Source organism: Amphiprion ocellaris, chromosome 21 (genome assembly GCF_022539595.1).
Source record: "Amphiprion ocellaris isolate individual 3 ecotype Okinawa chromosome 21, ASM2253959v1, whole genome shotgun sequence".
Lineage (NCBI taxonomy): Eukaryota > Metazoa > Chordata > Actinopteri > Pomacentridae > Amphiprion > Amphiprion ocellaris.
In genome coordinates, this window is record NC_072786.1 from 3674478 (window position 1) to 3700929 (window position 26452).

The 26452-nt window shown below is 40.4% G+C and overlaps 1 protein-coding gene across 2 annotated transcripts in view; it reads left to right on the top strand.

Annotated features, from left to right (window-relative positions):
- The window catches only part of LOC111585036 (ankyrin repeat and BTB/POZ domain-containing protein 3-A), a 263417-nt gene extending 243531 nt beyond the window's left edge, over positions 1-19886 (top strand). For both annotated transcript variants that reach the window (XM_055006435.1, XM_055006436.1), the window contains 8 exons: positions 5304-5536; positions 7960-8138; positions 9639-9744; positions 11506-11608; positions 11711-11792; positions 13291-13359; positions 13468-13581; positions 15187-19886. In XM_055006435.1, the coding sequence (XP_054862410.1) occupies positions 5304-5536; positions 7960-8138; positions 9639-9744; positions 11506-11608; positions 11711-11792; positions 13291-13359; positions 13468-13581; positions 15187-15417 (1117 nt within the window). In that variant the 3' untranslated portion in view covers positions 15418-19886. The remainder of the gene's footprint in view (positions 1-5303; positions 5537-7959; positions 8139-9638; positions 9745-11505; positions 11609-11710; positions 11793-13290; positions 13360-13467; positions 13582-15186) is intronic.
- The last annotated feature ends 6566 nt before the right edge of the window (positions 19887-26452 follow it).

A 26452-nucleotide genomic window follows, 5' to 3' on the forward strand; every position in this document is an offset into this window, starting at 1 on the left:
CATTTCAGTAACAGCTTCACAAAATGACTGAAATTTGAGGGAAATAGCTATTTCAGCTCCAAATTGAAAAAAAATACATCTTCCAGCAGCTCCAGTGTTATTTTTATGCTATGTTTTTTCTTGTTATCTAGTCATAAAAACAGCCAAGCATCACCTGAGTTTTGGTTAGAGTCAGGAACACGCTGAATCTAGCCGGATAAATCAGCTACTATTGGACTCCAACAAGCTATATGTCAAGTCACTGCTGTTTCCATAGCACATTTAAAACAGGAAGTCACTGACCCAAACTGCTTTCTAACAGAGTCATAAAATTACCAGACTAATGTAAACACGAAGCCTAACACCCTCCAATATTAAAGAGAAACCCAACAAACCCAATGATTCCCTTTGGCCTCCAGCAGAACCACACTGCAAGTTAAACCACGTGTTCTTTTCATTTGTTTGGCATTTTTGTGAGTTTTGCTAAGCTATTGGTTTCCCTGCTTCTACCCTTTGTCCTAAACCAGGCTAAATGGGTCAGGAAGAGATGAAAGTTTTCTCATCTAACGCTCAATAAAGCAGCAAATAAGCGTATTTCCTTGGAACTATTTTACTATATTAACCGTAATACAGCCAGAAGTATGTGGACACTCGTAAGTCTTGCTTAAGTTTAGTTTTAGCTGAAGGAAATGTTAAAGATCTCTGTGGTCGTACAAATGTGTAAACTGATTGATATTGGGATGTAGCTTTGTTTACATTTTCGCCGGAGTTCCGACTTAAGGTGAAAATCAACTTACATCACATCGTAGGAACGGAACTCCAACGTAAGTCGAGGTGTTTCATTTCAAAAACATCCAAAAATAAATAGTTCGCACTGGAAACAGTAATCTAACCGAGACGTCATGACTCAACTGCAACCGATAGTCATGTGACAAAAATTCTGGGGCTTGTCGGCTGAACTGCAGGCTGTGTTTACAGAGTACGGAAAAAAATGAGATCGACTGAGGCAAAATAAAGTAAATTTGAGCTACAAAATAAAAGCAGCATGACTGAGTAACAGTGGAGCAGTTGTCAGAAAATTGTCGAAAGATAGAGATCTCGGTGAAACATTATTTAAGAGCTGATGTGCAGATAAGTATGAAAAACACTGAGTTTGTAGAAGCTGTAAATAGTAAAACACCAACAGTATGTATACATTATATATCATGTATACTATCTCGGCAAAATGTTGTACATGTTGATTACAGTTTTTTTTTACTTTTGCAAAAGAAATAACCAAAAAAAAAACTTCTTTCATTTTCCTACAATTCTACTGTTTCTTTTAGAAGATGCTTTTATCCAATGCAACGTACATCTGAGAGTAGATACAACACAAGCAAGGATCTATTCAGGAGAAAACAACCTGGATAAGAGCCATAAAACAAGTTCAAGAGTCATAATAGGACCGTAGTGTCTATAGACAGTAGACAAAGTAGGATTTTTAATTTTTTTTAAATTATTTTTGGTCTGTCGAGTGCAAAGGTGTTCAGTGAAGAGCTGAGTTTTTAGTATTCTTTAAGACTGAGTGAGACTCTGCAGATCTAATAGAGTTTGGTAACTCGTCCCACCATTGGGGAACCACAGAGGAGAAGAGTCCAGCTATTGACCAGCCCTGTTGTTGTGCTTGAATCAACCGCTTTTTGTTGGCCAGAGGGAATGTAGACCTGTATGAGAGAGTTCAGGTAGGAGGGAGCTGTTTTCATTGTAGTTTTCAATACAAGTGTTAGAGTTTTGAATTTAGAAGCCAGTGAAGCGATCTGAACAGCAGGGTGACGTGATGTTTTTGGCTGGTTGAAAACCAGAAGTGCTGCTGCGTTCTGGATCATCTGCAGAGGTTTGACTGTGCATGTGGGAAGGCCTGCCAGTAAGGAGTTACAGTAGTCGATCCATGATATTACTAGAGCCTGGACCAGGAGTTGTGCTGCACGTTCAGACAGGAAGGGTCTGATCTTCCCGATGTTGTACGCGACGAATCGACACGACCGAGCAACAGGGAACATGTGATTTTATACTCCGTGCAGCATCTGCTCCCAAACTGCAGGGGGCAGTGTATCATAAACACACGTCTACCTGGTCTACTCTAGTACTAAGCTAGAGTAGAAGAAGTCTGCCATCGTTTTCACCACTTCCAACATGGCATTTTATTGAATAGTTGCATTTCAACAGCTAGGTTTAATTTCATGCCATAAACCATTCATAACCCAGTTACCACGGTGATCTCTGTCTGATGAATCATATAAATGCCTGCATCTCTGAACTTCTGTTGCTAGGAGCGCCAGTTTTCCGTGTGTCTCCGTCCACAGAGTTAGAAATGTTTGGAGGTTTTCCACTTGAGAAGGGCTGTGTGAGGGGGCGTGGCTGCTAAAATGATGTAATTTGTCATTGTAGTGACATGAGCCTTGAAGGTTAGTTGGTCATTTATCATGACATCCAAGTTTCTGACAGACTTTGTGAGTTTTCCTTTTATTTTTATAATTCATAGCATCATAACTGTGTCATGCTGTACAGAATATATATGTAGGTTCTCTCTACTGCTAACCATGGTAGTGCTGTAGTTCCTTCCTCAGCATGACAGTCTTCCTGTGCATGAAAACATGGTTTTCCCAAAGAGCCTTGACCTCAACCCCCGCCAACACCTCTAGAATGGATTCAAGTGCCAGCTGTGAGCCAGACGTGATCCCCCAGCATCAGTACCAGACTACTAATGCTCCAAAATCCTGTGAACAACCTGAAAGCAGATGGATGGATGCTGCTACTGCAGAAGATTATTGCTTATGTTTTTCAAAGGAGATAAGATACCACCATATGCTCGGTGTCCGTATACTTTTAACCACGTTGAGAACTCGCTGTGGGATTCTGCTCACACACACACCGAAGCCTGGGAGACTGTTAGTGGCAATTTAGCAGCATTTTGTGAACCGCTTCAAAGTGACGGCTGTGAGCCTCCCACCGACCTGTCATCAGTGATCAAACAATCTCCCCAACAGGATATGATGTTTGGTTGCTCTCGGACTCCAAATGAGCCCATCCTCACCCAAGCAGATGGTGCAGTGATGCTTTATCAGGCTGTGATCACACTCTATATGTTATGTGCTGAAGTCCATTCTCCTCAAAGGATGGCGTCTGTTGCTGCTGCATCATTGTGTTGCCAAAACAGTGTGTTGCAGCGCTAATGAATTTTGGAGATTTTGCGGCATTTTTTCAGCATAATCACTTCATTTCAGTCGCTTCATTTATTATGACTCTGTTCACCAGCGATACAGGTTCAGAGAACGGCGTTTCATTTGTGCTTAATTAGGTACATTAGAATATTTGGAGTGTCATCAGAGCCGGAGAGCTGATTGTGTTTAATGCGGATTTAATGTAGTTTGTGTGGGCTTGATTTAGAATCACTTTCTGCTGTGTGATCATCCACTTCACAGCTTTCCTTCCTACTACCTGACCCCAGGCCATGCTACGTGTTAACAGTTTGGTCACACAGCTTCCTTGCCTTTTAACTTCGGGCTTGAAACAATCTGTCACATTTATCTTATCACTTAGCTTTCCTTTAACCCTCTGAGTCCAGAATAGCTTCAGGGTGTTTTTTGCTGCTGTCACATTTTGACTCACTGTGGGATCATTTGTCACTGTAATATAAAGTAGCACCACCATGGCTCGAAGTAGAGAGAACCTAAATATATATTCTTTGCAGTATGACACAGTTATGATGCCATGAATTATAAAAACAAAGGAAAAAGAAAGTTTTTTTGGTTGTTTGTTTTGCAACAGTTAAAAAAACTGTAGTCATGTCCAACATTTTGCAGAAATAGTATTCATACTATATAATGTGTACAAACTGTAGGTGTTTTACTATTTACAGCTTCTACAAACTCAGTGTTTTTCATACTTATCTGCACATCAGCTCTTGAATAATGTTTCACCATGCGCATCGTATCTTCCGACAGTTTTCTGACAACTGCTCCACTGTTACTCAGTCATGCTGCTTTTATTTTGTAGCTCAAGTTTGCTTTATTTTGCCTCAGTCGATCTCATTTTTTTCCGTACTCTGTAAACACAGCCTGCAGTTCAGCCGACTAGCCCCAGAATTTTTGTCACATGACTGCCGGTTGTAGCTGAGTCATGACTAGGAATGTCCGATAATATCGGCCCACCGGTATTAGCATAAAAATGTAATATCAGTCAATATCGTTATCGGGTTTTTTGCCTGTCACGAAAACCGATAAAATAACGCCTGGATTTCGGCACGCAAATGATCTCATCATCAAACTGTGTCGTGAAGCATGTAAACAAGTGTGGCTGCAGTAACAAGCTTGCTGTGCCTGATTAACAATATGTCTGTGGTTTGGAATTATTTCCAAGTCCACATATGTCGGTATCGGTTGATATCGGAATCGGAAATTGAGAGTTGGACAATATCGGCATATTGATTATCGGCAAAAAAGCCAATATCGGACATCCCTAGTCATGACATCTCGGTTAAATGACTGTTTCCGGTGCAAATATTTTCTTTTTGGACAATTTTGAAATGAAATACAAGGGCTCCTCAGCTTACGTTGGAGTTCCGTTCTTACAGCGTGAGTCGATGGTCATCGTAAGTCGGAACTCCGGTGAAAATGTAAACAAAGCCGTTACGTGCATCACAATATTGATCAGTTTACATATTTGTACAACTACAGTAAGGAAAACAGTCATTAGCTCACACTGAAACACAACTTGGTAGGAAAATACCAGTGAAAATGTAAACAAAGCCGTTACGTGCATCGCCTCAAGGCTCACCGGGATACGCAGGTGCTGAAAGGACGCCGTTGCTGTCCTTTCACATGTTCAAGGATCCGCTTTTTATCACCAATGATCGTCGAGACAGTCGTGCAACTTAGTCCAAGCAACCGACCGCATCAGAACAGTCTGATTTATGCTTGGGAACCATAATGAAGTTAGCGTAATGTAGCATAATCCAGTGTCGCAACAAATGTAAACAAAGCCGCCGTATAGCGCCGCATGACGACGTATTCATCCACTGCATTCACCAACTAGTTCCACTGAACCACATAGGACGTAACGACAAAACGCCTTAAGTCGAGGACGCCGTAAACCGAGGACCTCCTGTATGTGGAATAAAGTGATTTTGATTAAATACTATGTTTTAAAGATGGGATTTCGTTAATTGGAAAATTCACAATCTCATGACTTCTGGCTTTGATAATATAGTGATAAAGATAACATGAAGTTAAAAACCCCTTGGTAGGTTTTATGGTTTTTAATCTTCTCTACCTGTTTCCCTCCAGGAATGTATTTCGGAAGCTCCTGTCCCAGTCAGACAACGAGAAGGGGGATGTGCTGTCCCTGGAGGAAATCCTGGCCGAGGGTTCGGATCCAGGGGAGAAGAGGTTGGCTCCTCATCCCAACGGCGGAGGGACCCTGCGAACAGGAAAGGCCAAACTGAGGGCCCTGAGAGAGGCCATGTACCATAGCGCAGAGCACGGCCATGTGGACATCACCATAGACATCCGCAGCTTAGGTCAGATTTACTAATACATGCTTCACTGGCACACATGCCTGGCTCTCTGGTGCCTCCAGCTGTCCTGGAGATGTGCTCATGCTGTGCCTGTCCTGTCCCGTCCTGTCCAGTCCTGTGCTGTCCTCTACACAATCACAGCCACTCATCCAACAATCCCACAAGTAGGACTTTTTATATCAGAGGCGCTAATAGCTCGGGCCCAAAGGTGTGAACGTGGTGATGAAACTGTGTCCTCAGGCGGTGCTCATTTTGTAAGTGTGGCGATCATCAGCTTTCACCTCCACACAGTTCAGCTCATTGAGCACCAGGCCTAACGTGGCTGTTGATTAGCATTTTATGAACATTCACTGATTTTAGTTGGGAAAGCAATCTCACCATCAGGCCTATTTAGCAACTGTTCTGGAGCGGTTATGGTGAAAGTAATAGTTTGACACTGTGGCAAATATTATTGTGTGCTTCCTTGTTGAGAGTTATATCATAACACTTTAATATCTGAACAGTAAATATGAAGCCACCATCAAAAAGACTGGAAACAGCCACTCTGGCTCTGTCCAAAGGTTTAAAAAAATCCTCCCACCAGCACATCTAAAGCCCACTAATGAACACATTTAATCTAACTTGTTTAATCAGGACTAAAACCAAAGTGTTAAACGACACACTGTGGTTTACACATGCGATATGACCTGTTAATTAGTGAGCTTCCACTGCTCTGGACAAACTGTTTACTCCTGTTTCCAGTCTTTATTCTGAGCTACAAGTCAATGAGCTTATTTCTTTAAATGTCCAACTATTTCTTTTAAGAAATGCTCATCTGTTGGTTAAAGGAAGATTAGTTCTCAACACTGGAAACTGCATTTGGGTCAATATATAATTGCAGGACTTTTTGTATCATAGTTGACATTTTTGCTGTTTTCAGGCCTACAATCAACATGGTCACCTATAACCAAACACCACATGGCATTTTTACAGAAAAACTCTTATAAATATTATATATATAATTGAGTAAGATTGAAATTGTAAGTTATTTATAAAGATATTGTTGTAAACCTGTTGACATGCCATAAATCGAGACAAAAAATTACAAAAACGAGACACAAATTGACCAAAAGGAGACACAAAATGACAAAAACAAGACACAAAACAACAAAACTCAGACACAAAACATGGAGCAGGTCATGTGATCAGGAATTAACACACTTCCTAGAGAGGTGTTTTTGTAATGGGGAACTTAGTGGAAAGTGATACAATTTGTTATTTTCCATATAATATTTGATATATTGCCAAAAAAGAAATATCTGTCATGATTATCTCAACTTAGTAAGAACTCAATCAAAACTACTTCTGAATAAACTCATTTTATTGTTTAGCTAATTAGAAGGTGGTTGTTATTAAATTCAGACGGTTATTTAGTTGATATTTTAGTGATATCCAGTCATTTTTTATTAATAAATGATTGTTTCCATAATGAATAATTATGGAATTTGTAAAGACAAGATCGTAATGAACATAAAAAACATTTTTTTTTAACTTTTAATAAAAATGCATGCAAGATATATCCCATGGACTTCAAAAGTCCTCTGTTATATATTGACCCATTAAACAAAATTTAAAAAAGCACAACTCGACACAAGAAGTCCAGTGTGATAGCCTCTTTCAGTTAAATGTTCCTCCTCCATTGACATAAAAAATGTCATTTTAGATTTTTAGCTTGCAAGTTGTCATCCTGTTTTGTCTCATTTCTTAGTGTTTAAATGTTTTTATCTTATTCTTTGTCTTGTTTTTTTTTGTTGTTCCCTGTCTTAGTGCATGTACAGCACTATTTTCAGCTCAGGTTGTTTTTAAACGTGCTGTATAATTATTTGACTGACAGATCCAGACCAGCTACCAAACTGATCTTGTGGTGAGATTATTTGGTCAGCTCCTGTTTTCAAGCTCAAGAATCACAGTTTTAAACGGTGTTTTTAATCAGCAAAACGCCCGAATGTTGGGAGAAAATTGCCATCAGTATGTCAAATGTGCAGATTTTGTCCAATCAGTGGCGTAAAAAACTCAGACAAGCGCTTAATAATGACAGAAAACCTTCAAAAGCTGCAAATCCTTAAATCTAAGAAGCTCAATCAGGTGAACGTTTGGAGGTGATTCATTTTAGTGATTAACAACGACTGATACACACAGCCTCCTCTGTCATGCTGGACTTTATTTCATATCCATCATATCACTGCCAAACATTCTTTAATTACATTCAGGTGCTGCTTTTATATTCCCTCTGACTTTTCTACTAATCCAACACTGGCAATCGCCCTTCAAACTAACACCATGAAGTGATGGAAACATGGTCGGTTCTGTCGCCCTCGAAGCCGCTCCGATTCGCTTCGCCCCGCACAAGTGTGTATTCACAGTTGTTGTGTTGTTGGTGTTCCCAGGCGTTCCCTGGACGCTGCACACCTGGCTCGAGTCCCTGCGTACCTGCTTCATCCAGCACCGCCGCCCGCTGATCCAGGGCCTGCTCAAAGACTTCAGCTGCATCCAGGAGGACGAGTACACGGAGGAGCTGATCACGCACGGACTGCCGCTCATGTTCCAGATCCTGCGCTCCAGCAAGGTCAGCAGGGCTTTCTGTCATGTAAACAACACGCTTGTTAGAGAAGCATCAGACCAAGTAAGGTTGCTTTTCCAGGAGTACAAACTGTCCCGTGCTCCTGCGCTGGGGTGACATTAGCGCTCATATTTGCATCTGTTTAGCTGCACTCCAAAGCATATTGTCATACATTTGCATCAAGTTTTGTCCCAGATTGCTGGTGGAAAACACGAAAGACTCTAATACAGGGGTGGCAAGCTCATCTTAGTTCAAGGGCCACATTCAGCCCAATTTGATGTCAAGTGATCCGGACCAGTAAAATCACAGCATAACAACCTATAAATAACCACAACTACACGTTTCCTTTGTTTTAGTGCAAAAAAGTACATTCTGAAAATGTTCACATTTAAGGAATTATCTTTTCACAAAACATCATGAACAACCTGAAATTTCTTAAGAAAAATAAATTCAATTTCAATATTATGCCTCAGTTTATCATTTCCACATTACAACTTCCAGATCACAGAGTGTCTACAAAGAAACATTTAGTCACATGTATCTGGAAATGAACGACATTTTACTTTATGATCAAAACGACAAAAGTCAGACTAAAAAGAAAAAAATACAGGACAAAATTTTACAAAAATGAGACGCAAAATGACAAAAAAGTTACAAAGTGACAAAAAAATGGACAAACGACAAAAACGAGACAAAAAAATTACATAAATGACAGAAGCAAGAAACAAAACAACAAAAATATGAGACAAATGACAAAAGTCTGACCAAAAACAAGACAAAATATTACAGAAACGAAACACAAAATGACAAAAGAACAATGAGCAATCCAGTATTTTATTTTATGATCAAAGCAACTAAAATCAGAAAAAAGACAAAAAAACAACAAAAACAAGACAAAATATTACAAAAATGAGACACAAAATGACAAAAATGAGATACAAAATGATAAAAATGAGACAAATGACACGATACAAAACAAAAAAAGAGATAAAAAATTTGACAAAAAGTTACAAAGCGACAAAAAAATGGATAAATGACACAAACAAGACCAAGTTACAAAAGCGAGAAACAAAACAACAAAAAAGTAGACTAACAACACAAGCAAGACAGAAAAAAACAACAAAATGACAAAAACGATACAAAACATCAAATAAAGCAAAACACAAAATGGCAAAAACAAGACCAAAAACACAAGCGAGACAAAAAGGAAACACCAAATGACAAAAACATGAGACAAACGACAAAAGTCAGACAAAAAGCAAGACAAGCTATTACAAAAATGAGACGCAAAATGACAAAAGAACAACTTGTCATGGTCTAGAAATGATTTTAAATGTATAGTTTTACTAATTTTCAATCTGCAGTTGATGTCTTCTCTGGAATTTTTACACTTTGAGGGCCGGATTGGACCCTCTGGAGGGCCGCTTTTGGCCCACGGGCCGCATGTTGGACAGCCCTGCTCTAGTATGCACAAAGTCCTCACTGGTGTTGGCGTCTGTTTTGCAGAATGAGGTGATCAGCCAGCATCTGTCAGTCATTTTCACGCAGTGCTACGGACCCTTCCCCATCCCCAAGCTGACGGAGATCAAGAAGAAGCAGACGTCACGCTTAGGTAAGGAGACGCTTAGAAATAGTCACCGCTCAACACTTTCTGTGACGAGGGAGTGACAGCGCACAAGTAGAAACCGGGACATCCTTGTTTCTTGAGGTCAGAGATCACTTGTCAGTTTCTTTCCTTTGTTCCCCTAAAAATGTTCCCTTCGTGGCATTGGAGGTTTTATGAATGGATTGAAGGCTAAATTCTTTCAGAAATTACTTCCTTTTGTGCTTCAAAATGACAAAAAGGCAAGTATATGCAGATCAAATGTCAGATTATGGCTTTAAACTCGTAATGAAAACACAATATTATAAACAATATTACTGCGCTTTATTAGCCAGGATGGGCATTTCTTCATGACATTTGGGGAATATTAAAGACGACCTCTGGTGAAAATCTAGTTTTTTATCTCGTTAACATGTCCTTGTGGTCTTTTTTTGGATGCTGAAGGACATATAATAAGTGAAATTAGCACTCAGTGCCATAGCTGAGCAGTATGGGAACCAATTATTATCCTGTTGAGTATTTTAACAGTGTTTGAGCAGAGCTGTAGGTGAGCTGGTGTGCTTGAGCTGCAGCGAGTTGGGAGTTAGAGGAAGAGACTTTATAGATCTACACTTTCTAGAGGTGCATCGAACCTAATTTAAGACAGAACGGGATTGCTTTCATGAAAAAAATAACTTCTAAATGCGTATTTTTGATGCACTGAGATAAGTTTTATGGGTAAATTGAGAACCAGAGAGGAGCTCGAAGTTTTTGTTGGAAAAACATCACTTTTTGGAGCAGCTGTCCAAAATATCATCACTTCCAGCTATTCAGGGATTGTATGAACATGATTAGGGCATGGAAATGTGTATTTTTTTTCTTGTACAGGGTATCTGCAAGTCATTCAGGTACCTCTTACATTTCTAGACTTGTTAAACTTCACTTAGAAAAATTTGTGTTTCTAAAGGTCTTCAAAATCTGAAGTTTAACTCGGTGACACCTGCTGGTTTGGTTTGAAGAGAATATTTTCTGAGGGGATGTTTTATACAAGCTGTCCATTTAGAAGAATGTTTCTGTAAAAATAACATGTGGTGTTTGGTTATAGGCGGCCATGTTGATTTTAGACCTGAAAACAGCACAAATGTCAACTATGATACATAAAGTCCCACAATTATATATCGACCCACTCCATTTTGGAATTTAATCCTATAAAATATTTAAAGGGAAAAAGAAGTTTCATTTCATTCCATTCAGGATTTAGGGCCAGTTTCAACAAAACACATTTGTTCAAGTGAAATTTCTAAAGTTTATCTCATGTTTTATCCTCAGAGTTTCTAACACGTATTGGACAGTTATGATACTGCTGTGTTTTCCTGCCATAAATATATATATGTAATTGAATTTTTTCCTCTAATTAGAAGATGAGGAAGCAGTGGAACCTTCAGCAACTGTGCTGCAGCACCACCTACTGTTTCTTTAGGGTCTGAAGAAAAGCACCGATGCTTGTTATCATGTGTGAAGAGAATTATGTGCTCTAAAAAACTAATTAATTTATGAGGATGCACTTTAAGAAAGAGCTTAAAGCACCGGATATCAAATTCAAATCAGCTGCTGTTCAGAATAGCAATAAATAAGAAGAGGACTGCTGTGTTTTTTAAACTGGCCGCTGATAGCTGAGTGATGAACTGGCTGCAGAGTAATTAATGGCCACATTAACTTCATCTTCTGCTGTTTGTTGTTGTGCATACGGAGCTGAGTAAGAAGCCTCATTTTTATTGTTTTTCCCCTCAGACCCTCACTTCCTGAACAACAAGGAGATGTCTGACGTTACCTTCCTGGTGGAGGGGAAACCGTTTTATGCACATAAAGTTTTGCTGTTCACAGCTTCGCCCAGGTGAGGAACAAAGTTGCTGTCAGGATGGACTTTATTCATGCAGCAGGCGAGACGGCTGTATTATTAATGTACAATTTCTGTGATTTCTTCTGCTCCGTGCAGGTTCAAGTCACTGCTCCAGAACCGACCGGCAGCAGAAAACACCTGCATTGAGATCAGCCATGTCAAATACAATATATTCCATGTAAGAAGTCCACAGAATTACATTTTACTTTGTAACGAGGCTCCGTTTTAGACAAGCCAGTCCTCATTTTGTTTGGGATGTTTTAGGGCTAATTAACCCTCCTGCTCCTGTTGTCCTCATTTATGGGCACCAAAAAATAATGTTTCCTTGTCTGAAAAAAATCTAAAAATTCAGCAAAAAAATTCCCCAAATTTCAGAAAATTTGCAAAACCTTCAGGAAGAAAATTTCAATAATTCCTTAAAAGTTTCCCTTAAAAGTTTTATTTAAAAAAAAAAAAAAAAAATCTTCCAAATTTGGCAAGAAAATTCTTGTAAACATTTTTAAAAAATGAGTAAAAATCTTCCCAAAAAGATCCTAAAAATATCTAAAGTGATTCCATATATATCAGTAAAACTTCTAATATTTTAATTAAGAACATTCATTTAAAAATCAACCAAAATCCAGTGAAATTCGTTGGATTTTGGTTGATTTTTTGGGCAATTTTTTTTCTGAATGTTCTTAAGAAACATTTTTAACATTTTTTTTCCACCAAAAATGTTCGAAGATTTCCCAAAAATGTTGAAAATGTGGACATCAGAAGTTTCACTGTGAAAATTTTTTTCCCCCACATTTTCAAACTTTAAAACGGATCAATTTTGACCTGCAGGACGACACGAGGGTTAATACCATGACAGAACAATACATCAGCCAATAATGGGTTCATAAACATAACATAAATGTCTGTTTTTTGATAACAGTCCTTTACATTTGTGATCATGTGTTAGGGACTCTTTCTTATTGTAAATAGAAACCAAAACTAATTTATTCAACTAACAAGTCACAGCCTGACGTACAGCCTGTCTCATTCCTTGGTGCCATAGAGCTCCATTGTAGTCTGAAAACTATTAAAAACACAACACTGTTGCCCTCACTGACATTTCTTCATTAGCATTAAAACACACATGAGCTCATAGCAGCCAAACATACACTGTCCTGCTGTCAAACGTACTCATAGGAGTGATAATCAACCACTAAAAAGAAATTGCCAATAAGCACAAGTGTCCAGCTATGAAAAATCATATTTGGGACCCAGTTTTTAAGCTTTACATCTTCTTTTGGGCCAATAATTCCTATTGCTGAGCACCACAGACGGTGGGAATTGTTGATAATAGAAAGACATATTTATCTATATATACAGTCATGGAAAAAAATGATTAGACCACCCTTGTTTTCTTCAATTTCTTGTTCATTTTAATGCCTGGTACATTGAAGGTACATTTGTTTGGACGAGTATAATAATAATAACAAAAGAAATAGCTCATCAGAGTTTCATTTAAGAGCTGATATATATATATATATATATATATATATATATATATATATATATATATATATATATATATATATATAGATAGATATATAGATATATAGATATATAGATATATATATAAAACAGCCTAATTAAGAGCAACAGAAAAAAGGAGTCCTCTTATGTTTCTGTCCTGTTGTGTGTTACAGTTGGTCATGCAGTATCTGTACTGTGGAGGCACCGAGTCGCTGCACATACGCAACACCGAAGTAATGGAGGTAAGAGAGACTTAACCAAAGCCTGCCGAGCGACGGCGCCAGTATTAGCATTTCTAATCCCGAGTCCTGTGCCTCATTCTGTGGGGCTGTACTGTTCCCTGCCTGCAGCTCCTGTCTGCAGCCAAATTCTTCCAACTAGAGGCCCTTCAGAGACACTGTGAGATCATCTGCTCCAAGAACATCACCACTGAAACCTGCGTGGACCTCTACAAACACGCCAAGGTGAGGGACTGACTCCTGACATCAGGAATTATTGGTAAAAGTTGTAAACAGGTCCAAAATAATAACAAAAAAAAATGCTTATGTAATGTATTGTTACGTAAGATACAAACACAACATTAATTAGCTACTGCAGACAAGCAATAAACAAAGCAACCTGTCTGGTTTCACTTAAAGCTGCTGTGTTTTTTTAAGAACACTGAGTGGAATGAGCTGCTCGACAGTACAATACAGTCACCTGGTATTGCAGAGCGTTTTATCACCTTCAGCTTATTTTTGGTTCTACGTTGTTTGGATTCACCCTCACTGCCTTCATGTTTTTATGTCCTCTACCTACCTCAAACAACAAGCAAAGTTAAACATTACTTAGTCGACATTGTGTAGCATTTAGCTGCTAACTAGCCTGATATTTGCATAAGGAGGACAAGAAGAAAACAGATATTCTAACTTAAATTAATCTTATGCTAATGCTGCTTTTATTAAAGTGCATTCCAAAAAACGTGACAGTGACTATGGTCGTAATTTAAAGTTACTGCTTTATTAGTAGATGTAATAAATGAAAGAATAATTTAAATTCATTTCAGTTTTATTCATCTAGCATCTCAAAGCACTTCACATTCTAAGATGAAGACCTTACAGTATCATATTACAGAGAAAAACTCAACAAATCCAAAGATTTCATTTGAACAACACTTTGGCCACAGCAGGTAGTAAGTAAAGGGTAAAGGGGAGACAGAAAAGGATAGCAGAGAGAAACAAATAACCTATCAGAGAACAGTAAACACCAGGGAGGAAACATTCAGAACCAGAGATACCTGCACTTCTGCTGCTTAAAAAATGGTTTCTGTTGTGCTTTTGCAACAGTGAACTCAGGAGGCCTTTGGCTGATTGTGATCAGATAGATCCTGAAGTCTTACAAATTTTTGGCCACACTAGCGTCACTGTAGCCTGGCATCAATAGAGAAATGTGTAAATGCAAATTAGTCTGGAACCTTTGAGTTCAGACCAAAATGGGTGCAGTTGGATAGGTCTGTAACCAATTAAAGCAACAAAACATGTTCAGTTATTGTATCAAACCCACCTCATATTATTTAAACGGCTGTGTAAATAATGGGAGGCGGACAGACAAATTCTGCCTTAGCAAACAAAACATAAACTCTCAGATTCTTCTGGTTAGCGGTGTTGCTCAAAGAATGAAAATGTGACTGTGTTGTTTGTTCTAGACTGAGATATCTGATAAGCTGTTAGATATATGAACAGTTTAGGGTCATCATGTAATAAAAATTTGTCCAGGACTTTGATTTTGATGAAAAAACTCCCTGTATTCTGTGTTATGCGCTAATGTTAGCATGCTAAAAACATGGCCACTACAGTAATCATTATGCCTTCTACATATCAGTGTGTTAGCAAGTGAGATTAGCATTTAGCTTAAACCATAACTGTGTCTTAAAACAGCCTGACAGAGCTGCTAGCATGGCTGTACATGGTTCATGTTGATGTCCGTCTTCACCTCTACACTGTGTCAGTTTTGACCTGAATTTCCTCATAAATGTACACTGAATCTCAGAATCTCTGCCTTTGTCTTTTCATCTTGTATTTTCGCTGCAGTTCCTTGGTGCTGCAGAGCTGACGGCTTTCATCGAGGGCTACTTCCTGAAGAACATGGTGCTGCTGATCGAACTCGACAGCTTCAAGCAGCTTCTGTACGAACCTCCGGCCCCCGAGAGCCCCGCGTCCAGCCCCGGCATCTGCAGCGACATCCTCCTCGACCTGGAGAAGACTCTGGCCACCCGCATCCACTCCATCCACCTGTCCACCTCCAAGGGCTCCGTGGTGTGACGCCGTCGTCCCCGGAGCCCTCCGATCCAGCCACAGCGTCCATGTAACACCACTTTCTAGCATCCAGCGTCCCGCCTGTGTAGACAATGTGCTCCACCTGTCCTGGCCCCACTGCTGAAGAGGAGCTGTCGGATGTTTCTGTGTCAGGAATTCCCTTTAATTCTGCTTGTTGCAGCTCGCCGAGGGTTAATGTCGACAGAGTCAGTGAGGGAACTTTCTCGTCTTGTCAGGGGCTTGAACTCTTGTCCTCGTGGCTCCCATCGGTCACCTCACACCTCATATAGTAAGAAAAACTTTAAAAAAAAAAAAAAAACAGAACTGCCTCAACCCAACAGTACCACTTAGATCTTACCGTGATTATAGAACTTTCTATTGTATTTCATATAGGATACATGCATGGAATACATAAGTTTTTCACTCTAAAAGGTAGAGTAGAGTCAATAAATGCAGCTGTCATCATCTCTGGTTTACAAATCACACTTTACGGAAATGGACGCCATCACAGCATAAAGTTTCACACATGCCAAAATATAAATATAATCCTATATCCTATACAACCAATAAAAGTCATTAGTAGCAATGCCAGCAGGCGGACTTTTAGATGGACTTATTTGAACTTCTCTACATTTCATCCTGTCACTTCTGTGTTGGATACGTTTCACTGTGTTTTATCGACTGTGTGCAGAGGCCAAACCCATCACAGGAACTTCCAACGTGGCCGACGCTGCAGCCAGTTGCTGATTCAACTAAAGACGGCCCACTCAGTGAGATCTATGCTGACTTATGCTTGAAATGTGGATGTCCAACTGGGAAATTAACTTGCGATAAGTCCACGGATACTATTTTTTGCATGACACCTCCTCAGCTGAGCTGCCCTCATGTTGCTTTTTATGCAGAGCTTACTTCATGGACCACTTTCGCAAAGGGGGAAGCAAAGGGGGAAAACGCTGCTTATTAAACTTTCTATACACTGCAAAACGGATTGAGCGGGACTTGGAGACGGGCTTCACTTGGCAGGGACTTTCTCTTTAAAGATATCTAAAGCAAAGTGTAAATACGTTCTGAGAGTCATCGTGCTGGTCGGTCCTTTTTGTAAACTGATGTACAGTATTCTCCCACACTCGCTTGGCTGACGACACCAGTCTCACTGAATGTTGCTCCCTGCCGTGTGTCTTGTTTATGCAAACTTGCATGTTTAATCTGTTTGTACGACTCCTCTGTTTTGCTTTAGGCGTGCTTCTCTGTGTAGATCTGTAGGGCTGATTGGGGTGTCCATCGTTCCAGTCCAATCAAAGTCATTTTCCCGTCGATTGTTTTTTCCTCTTTCTGACACATTCCAAGTTATCAGGGTAGATCACCAAATGCATATTAATGTCACTTTTGGTTTTAGGATTCATTCACATGAATTCTGTGAGGTTGGCTTTCTGCACACTGTCAGCGCTGAGGTTATTAGAGATGCAATTCCACCTGCGATCTGTATCTGGATACGTTATCAGATCTATGGGCATTTACGCCTGGGATTGAAATGGGTCGTCTAATTTGTGCCTGTAATTTGATCCGGCCTCAGTATAGAAATTTCGTTGACTAGTCAACAAACATGGCACATCCCAGGTCTGCTGTATGCTGTCAGTTTATTCCTGCTGCTGTCTGAAGCTTTTGTCAGGTTCTCTTGAGTCCAGAGCTGGAGGTTGATGCTGTCAGACTGTCAAGGTTGCTTTTATTTAGGGCTGAAATATAAACACAGTCTGGCCATCTCTAGATGTGGTCTAGCTGATGTGATCATTTCCAGATTCTAGTGCATTCTGCATGTATTTACACTGGAGCCCACCCATACTGGATTTTTGGGACCGATATGGAGGAGAATTTCCATATCCTGGCTGATTTTCTTTATATAGGTGTTAGAGTACAATTGAGTTTTTTGACTTTCCAGCAATGTATTTCACTAACTAGTTGGCAACTTACTGTAAATACACAACTTGGCTCTACTACACATGGCTGTAGTAAAAAGAGTAGAAGAAGTCAGGAAAAAAAACAGTTGTTTGAAGAAAGAAGCTGAATTTTGGCATCTTAAAAAGTCTTTGGGAATTGTTTTCAGCCAGGAAAGGTTGTATTTGTTCTTTCATTCCAACTGGCATTGGCCATGTTTCAGTGTTTCATGATGTCCAGATGTGAAACTATCAAATTCTGAAAGTCTAAACCAAAATATATATAGTTTTTACAGTTGACTGAGGTGGAAAAGTTTGGTTCATAGAATTCAGTAACTGTAGAATTTGAGAAAAAGCAATTGAAAAGGGGGTGAGCAAATTCTGTGTGATGTACAGAAAGCAGTGAGAAGAGTGTAAGTTCCTGAAATGAAAACATGATCGTCATTTGTCATTTCCCTTCATGTGAGGTTTGACTGGTACAATTGTAACTACATTATCACATTGCTTCCTCTTCTTCTGCTTTTTAATGGCATAGGAGTGGAGAGTTAGCGTCAATCGTAAAAGCTCATCCAGCAGCTTGTGGCACTTCACAGCTTCATCCAATTAGCTATACAAAGCAACGCATTGTTGTACTGAAGCTAAAAAAGGGACCAAATCTCACACCTGAGACAGCAAGTCAGTAAAAGATCCAAATGGTATGTCCAGAAATGTTCAGTAAAAGATAAAATGGGCAATAATCTTTTATCAACAAAAACATAAGGTGCAGAAAATGTGGTGTTGTAGGAGTTGTTGTGATCGTCTCAGGTGTTTGGTTTGGAGGATGTGGTCCCTCTTTTTGACCGGTTTATTGTTCCACTTGTAAATCTGATGCCTGACAATCGTCCATGTTGTGTCTGAACTCAGTGCTGAAAGTGTGCAGTAAGTTCACCTTTGGTTGCACATGATTGTTGTGTATTTAATGACCGCCTCTGAATTCTACAAGGACCAAAATGCTCAACTTGACACCAGATATTCAACAGCAGATGATGCTCGCTCGCTGAGAAAGAGCAAAAACCTCAACAGTTCAAGAGCATTTTCATAAAACCCAGCTGACTTTCCGACGACCCCTCACTACACGGTATACTTCATGAATGTAACAACGCAACAAGAGCTGAATATTAACAAAATGTGCAATGTTTCCACTTCAGCAAGAAACCAAAAGAAGATGCTTCCGTCTGCACAATGCAAACGTCTCTCCATACGTTGTGATTGTTGTTTCTTCATTTGTCCTCAAGATAAAAGACAAATCTTATGACTTCAAATATTGTAGCACATTCAAAATTATTTAAATACTACCTTTGGGCCCAATAAGTCACTTCAAGAGAACATAAAGATGAACTGGTTTTAGGTTCTGTAAATAGTTACAGAAAGGGGAATATAGATATTATCCTACAACTTTATTTTCTTACCTACATGCATAGCACTATATATTTTATTTTACATTCTGCAGCTATTTTGTTTTACAAAAGTGAAAAAGATTATATAAAAAGATGCTTTAAAATTATGAAATCGAGCAATATTTCCATTAGATTGTATTACTTTGAGTGGTGCAATGATTAATATGCCACAGGAGCTGAACAGAACAGACTTAGAGTGACTGAAAAAAAGCCTGAATATATTACTTTTTGGGACCTACGGTGTGTTTTCTTTGACATACTCATTTTTGAAAGCACACTTGTTAAGCCGCCGTGCTGTTGATTTTACCCTGAATGCTTTCCAAAAGCCAATTCCTTCTGTTATTAACACACATTTGCATGTTTGACTTCGCTCTGACTCATCACATTTGAATGGAAACTCGCTTCGTCAATGTGAACTGTAACTTAAAGATGCAAACCATTTTGTCTCCACCGAGGTAAAAAGGTTCATAATGATGTCAAGCACTTTCTGTGCCAGTGTTACTGTAGCCTCACACAGTCATTTAACAGTGAGTCTTCTTGTGAATCCAACTGCAGCTGAACATGGTTTCAACATTCAAATATGAAAATCAGCCAAAAGACTTTAAGCTGTTTTTATTAGTCATTAGCAGAAAGACTAACGTTGCCCCTGTACTGGCGCTTTGGACTCCGAATTGGGTCGAAGCTGTAGAGTTCCGCATGGCTCTTCTTGTTTAATGTTGTTGAGAATGTGCCCTGTACACCAGCTTCGTCGCTAACGAGTCTCTCCCTTTATTTGTCCGAGCATTTATTTGCCTGCGTTCGTGTTCCTGGTAATAAACAACATTTCTCCTAGACGCAGTGGAAACATGCATGGGATGTTCACTAGATTTACACTCCACAGGGGGGATGAACTTTTTTGCTATTTTTCTTTTCCTTTGATGAGAACATGTATATTGTACAAAATATATATATAAATATATATATATGAAATATAAATTATACATGGTGTGAGAGCAGGGATGTGGTGGAGTATAACAACAAACAGGAATGTTACACTCGTGCTACAGTTTCTGTTGTTCCATGACATGCTTTTGTGGACAGCTAATAAAAGACCACAGTTTAAACCATACGAAGGGCTTCTTAGTGGCTTTGTTTCTGCTTTGTTTTTAGCCCAGATGCCCAGAGAATGAAGAATGCTTGCTTTTCTGATCCCCATGTGACAATAATGGTCACTTTTCTAGTAAAATATCTGCACCGGAGGGTCCCCAGAGGATGAATGTTAGAATGTTCCCTTTGCCTTTCAAATAACATACTGAAACACTGAAACAGTGAGTTTAATCAAGTTTTAATTGATGTTGGTTACTCCGCCACGGAACGCAGTGGCTGTGATGTGATGATCGGTGTACGTTTGTCCGTCTGTTTGTCTGTGCACAATATTATTCAAAAACGGACTAACAGATTTTGATGAAGCTTTAAGGGAAGGTCAGAAATGACACAAGGACCAAGTGATTAGATTTTGTCAGTGATGCAGCTTATAGTCTGGATCCACGGATTTGTTAAAGATTTCTGTATCATTGTGAGATCATGGCATGGCGCCACTGTAACCATGACAACAAGTGAATACTTCATCAACTGCCTGCTGATGATCACATGATTACGATCCTACTTCAAATCCACTGCTGCGGATTTATTGGGACTTTTCCATCAGAAATCATTCAAGGAATGGTTCATTAAATTGTGGGGGTGTTTCCGAGTCCCATCAGTTCCCGCCACCCACTACATATTTAGGTCACACGATTCGGTATGCGTCCATAACGTACACATGAATAACACACACCTGTGCTCAGTGCAAGGTCATTTTGTTTGTGGGTACATCTATATTAAATGGCCACTTTCTATGTTGCTGTGATTTCTGATCATCAATAACTAATAAATAAATGCTGCATGTCTTTAAAAAATGCTGCATTTCTGACAATGCCATACAGGGGAATGAACAACCTTGGAGGAGTACTGCATTCTCTGCTTTTGTTTTTCTTGTTTCACTATGATTCTAGCAGATTTATTTCTGTCCGTATTTTTTTTTCAATTGTGAAAGAGCCTTTTTATTCAAACCTAAATCTCTTGGATCTGAAAAAAATCCTGCTCTGCACCTCAAGGACTCTTGGAGCTCACCTGGATCAGACATGTTGAAGGTGGAACCCTCACATCCTGTTGGCTGAACTTGACCAGATGGACTGAGGTTATTTATGTCAACTCAATGGAAGCTCATATATCAGAAGAATTTGCCAATGGAGAACTTTCTACTTATACATTCTGTCTCTCGTTTGTTCACTGACATATTTTAGTTCTTTCTTCGTGGCTCATAAAAAAAACACATGAGAAGCATACATGAACACAGCAGCCACTGTTTTATGTATCGCAATAAAATCCTTGAAGGGAAAGGAGGAGGGGGCTGCAGCAGGGAGAAGGCCTTTAAGTATCTTCTGGGGTTTGAAGTGAAAATCTGGATCTTTGAAAGATGGAAGCAGTTTGAGGCTGAGCAGAAAAGACACGCTGGAAGTGGAGAAGAGCATCGGACTGAGTCTGAGCAGCCGAGCAGAAGAGGAAAAGCCACGTCTGGTAGTCTGCAGCGAGTCGGAGAGATGGTCCATAGGGGTGGAGGTTGATTCAGGGCAGAGAGAGGAAGAAGAATGTTCAGACTGTGCATTTCTTTATTCCCAGCTGTGACGTTCAGGTAGAAATCATCAGGAGCCTCCTGCTTGAACATCTCTGATTTGCTTTAAACCTATTTTTAGCGACCTAAAAACCATCCATCCATCCATCCATTATCTATACACCGCTTAATCCTCACTAGGGTCGCGGGGGGGGCTGGAGCCTATCCCAGCTGACTCGGGCGAAGGCAGGGGACACCCTAGACAGATCGCCAGTCTGTCGCAGGGCTACATATATAGACAAACAAGCACTCACACATTCACACCTACGGGCAATTTAGAGTAATCAATTAACCTCAGCATATTTTTTGGACTGTGGGAGGAAGCCGGAGTACCCGGAGAGAACCCACGCATGCACAGGGAGAACATGCAAACTCCATGCAGAAAGATCCCGGGAAAGCCGGGATGCGAACCAGGGACCTTCTCGCTGCAAGGCGAAAGTGCTAACCACTACGCCACTGTGCAGCCCCGACCTAAAAACCTGTGGATATTATTGCTGATGCTGTATATCAAAAGCCGCGATTCCACAAGAACCTACTCGGCGCGGTGCGGCTCGGCTCGTCTTTGTTTCCCAGCGTTTCCATATGGATTAGTGCATGGTATCAGGCACGATTTTCCGTACCTTCTCGGCTGAGGTTCCAAGCGAGATGAAGTGAGCCGAGATGTGACGTCTACATAGTGCAGGCCACTGATTGGACAGGAGTGCAGGCCACTGATTGGACAGGGAATGACGACACACGAGAGCGACTCCAGCACGAAAACAAAACCGGCATTTAAAAAAAACTAAACAGCAATGGTGTGCATCGCTCTTCACGGAACTCTCTGTTCTTCATAATTTTAATATGACAGCCAGACCTGTACTGTGGGTGAATGAAGAGGTCGAGACTTTTCTGTCTTTGGTGGTGGACCAAAGAATACAGAGGGAGCTGGACGGAGAAAGTTTATCAGGAGGTCTCTGAGCGGATGGCCGCTCACATATACAGTAGACTGTATATAAAAAGAACAGAAGCAGTGTAGGGAGAAGCTGAGAAAGCTCAAAAATGACTATTGGTCCACCAAGGACCACAACGGCCGGCGTGGGTCAACCAGGAGGTGTTGGAAGAGGTTTAATGGAAGCTATTTACTGGCACCGCACCAGCCAGCAACAGGAGGGAGACTCAGCTGCTGCATTGTTGGAGACGTTCGAGGACGGTGAGTGTTTTGTGACTTCAAGAAACTTTTACATCATTCATCCCATTGGTGGCAAACTCCCTTTAAGCAAACAAGTATATTTAGAAAGTCACGTTGTTGTCTCCTGTAGCAGACAATAAGCTAGCTAGTTAGCCATCGGCGCTAGTAGTTAGCCATCGGCGCTAGCTAGTTAGCAATCAGAGCTAGCTCCGTGCTCCGCTTGTATTTCGTGCTGCTGTTTCTAACGTTTAGCTCTCAGAAGCTAATACATCAGTCAGCATGTGACGAACTAAGCTAGTGGTCTTAAAGGTTTATTTTTTTCACAAGTTACAATGTCGTATTTTTCGTGTACTTAGGATGAATGTTTATTTCTGTTCAAGAATCCCTTTCGACGTGCGAAGCCTCCTCCACCTCCGTCATGGAGCCCCCAGCTCCCCTGCCTCCTCTCCACCACCAGCTTCAGCACCAGCACCAGCTTCATCACCAACTCGGACACCGACCCTGTCAACATCAACCTCCAGCACGTACCAGCAACGTCTTATCACTGGTAAGACACGGTAAACAGAGAGCATGGTTGATTTTCGCATTATTATTATTACTACAGGTGTAAATGCCTGAAGCATGATCAGAACAGAGAGACCAACGACCAAGAATTCAGGCAGATGTAAATGCAAACTGTGCAGCAGCCAGCTCAGGAACGCCTGATGAAAGCTACATGTAGCTACAGTGACACATAAACAGAACACATGCAGCTGCATTTTTTCCCATTGACTTAACAAGTAAGTCACTCTAATTAATTTACTTTCTCGTGCAATGTAGTATTGCAACCATTCTTCTTATAGTCACTAGGTAACTGTGAAACTGAATGAAAATATACATAGAAGTAAGAAAACACAGCTGTTCTTAGCAACTCCAAAAAGTGCACAAGATGAAATGAAGTTCACACCACGTTGTTTTTAGTTGTGGTGGAGGAGGTACTGTTTATGCTTCAGTTAAAGAGTGCCAAAAATTTATTAAAGTAAAACTATCAAAGACATGATCATGATTAAAAATCAATGGACGGGTGACTAAACACATCACATCATAGCCGTGGAGTCCTTCAAGCTCCTGGGGACTACAATCTGTCAGAACCTGCAGTGGGAGAAGAACATCCACTCCATCCTGAAAAAGGCTCAGCAGAGGATGTATTTCCTACAACAGCTGAGGAGACATGACCTGCTGCAGGAGCTGCTGATCCAGTTCTACACTGCAGTCATCCAGTCTGTCCTGTGCACCTCTGGATCAGCCACACAGCAGGACAGAAACAGACTACAGCCTGTAGTATGGACTGCAGAAAACATCATCAGAGACCCCACTCACCCTGGACATAAACTGTTCTCCCTCCTCCCCTCTGGCAGGCGCTACAGATCCCTGTACACAGAAATCACCAGACACAAAAACAGTTTCTTCCCCACTGCCATCACTGTAATAAACAGCTGAGCCATTCCTACACACCTGTACAATAGTCAGTATTCCAATGGACATGTACAGCATTTTTTTCACCATGAACAGCATTCTCTGCTTTTTGCACTACTGTGTTTATAGCAATTATCATTTTGCTAATGTGTTTATTCCAGTCTAGCTGTAAATTTCTGTATATAGTTTTATTTAATTTTGCTACTACTTCTTTTTCGTCCCTGTTCCTCTTTCTATAGTTTCTTTATTTTTTATTATTCTCTTCCATATTCCTAGTGTGACACCAACAGCCGAAACCAAATTCCTTGTATGTTGTGTACTTACTTGGCCATTAAAGGTGATTCTGATCACTTTTCTGTCTTTGGTCTAGGCAAGAGATAAAGGGGCAACAGAAAATTGGACCTTCCAAGCGTACTTGTGGAGATGCAGGCTGAGGAGGAGTGGAGTCATGCCCAGCATGACGAGAACATCCAGTTGCTCCTCAGCAAGGCAAGAGAGAATGAAGCTGCCTTGCAGCGGGAGGAGATGGTCCAGAATGCTGCCTTCAACCAGTCATTCCTGGGTGTACTGGGGCAGCTGGTGCAGGCAGTGGGCAGCCAGAGTCCACCTCCCAGAGACTTGAGATTTAGTTGTACATAGTTTTACTTTTAGCCCTCCACAGTTTGTACTTTGCACATTGTAAATAGTTTTGATTTTGCCGCTGACTAATAAACTATTTTGTGACTTATGTGATTGCATCATAACTTTTCATTTTGTCTGTTAAGACACTGGTAGGAAAAGAGTCAACAGTCTGAACCAAACAATTCTGTATTCCCTAATAATGCATTTATGTTTAATGGGATTTAACATGTTTTAACACAAACTCCTTTATGGTTCATAATTCCGTTGACTGAATTACACCAAAGTAATACTGACTTATCAAGCTGGAATATTCTTAAAACAGCTGTTTTAATGTTTTGGTGTTTAATTTGTCATGTAATCTTGCTAACCTTCACAAATAAAACAATAGCATAGACATCTGCAAAAGGTACAAAAGTTTATTGTGAGAATTGCATTAAAGAAAACAATAGTGGTCCGGGGACAGAAAAACAGAAGTATAACGAGAAGAATAACTTTAACTTTTGCATGACACGTAGTGCATCAGTGCATCCTGTACATCTCTGTCCTCCTCCTCTACACCTTGTGCCACTGCAGGCTCATGTGCTGCTGCTTCAGGTAAATCCCATGAAGTCTCATCAGAGAGCATCTGAAACACATACACAGCATACATATTTTAATATCTGAAACACATACACAGCATACATATTTTAATATCTGAAACACATACACAGCATACATATTTTAATATCTGAAACACATACACAGCATACATATTTTAATATCTGAAACACATACATAGCATACATATTTTAATATCTGAAACACATACACAGCATACATATTTTAATACCTAATAGCGATAAACTGCAGCTATTACAGGGTCGTTCACAGGACTGATACATGATAGCTAGCGAACTAGCATTAGCTTACCCTCACATGTCGTCTAGTTCATATCCTCTTGTCTTCGGCTTGATACTGCTGTATCGCCTCCCAGACTCTCCTGTGTGTCTCCTCAGTGTTTCGACTCGCTGCTCTCAGCTTTCTAAGACTCTTTTATAACTTTGAATCTGACAGAAAGCCACAGACTGAGCAGCAGGTGAACCATCGTCTCCGTTATGTTGCGTTTGTGTCGCACACGAATGACGTTAGGGACTTTCGGCTCGCCGTGCTATGACGACTCCACCCACGATGAGGCTATATGGAAAAACAACTAAACCGAGACGAGCCGAGTCAATAGTGGTGAGCCGTACCGCGCCGAGTAGGTTCTTGTGGAATCGCTGCAAGCCGCGATTCCACAAGAACCTACTTGGCGCGGTGCGGCTCGGCTCGTCTTTGTTTGCAAGCGTTTCCATATGGATTAGTGCATGGTATCAGGCACGATTTTCCGTACCTTCTCGGCTGAGGTTCCAAGCGAGATGAAGTGAGCCGAGATGTGACGTCTACATAGTGCAGGCCACTGATTGGACAGGAGTGCAGACCACTGATTGGACAGGGAATGACGACACACGAGAGCGACTCCAGCACGAAAACAAAACCGGCATTTAAAAAAAAAAAACTAAACAGCGAAGGTGCGCATTCCTCTTCACGGACCTTTCTGTTCTTCATAATTTTAATATGACAGCCAGACCTGTACTGTGGGTGAATGAAGAGGTCGAGACTTTTCTGTCTTTGGTGGTGGACCAAAGAATACAGAGAGAGCTGGACGGAGAAAGTTTATCAGGAGGTCTCAGAGCGGATGGCCGCTCACATATACAGTAGA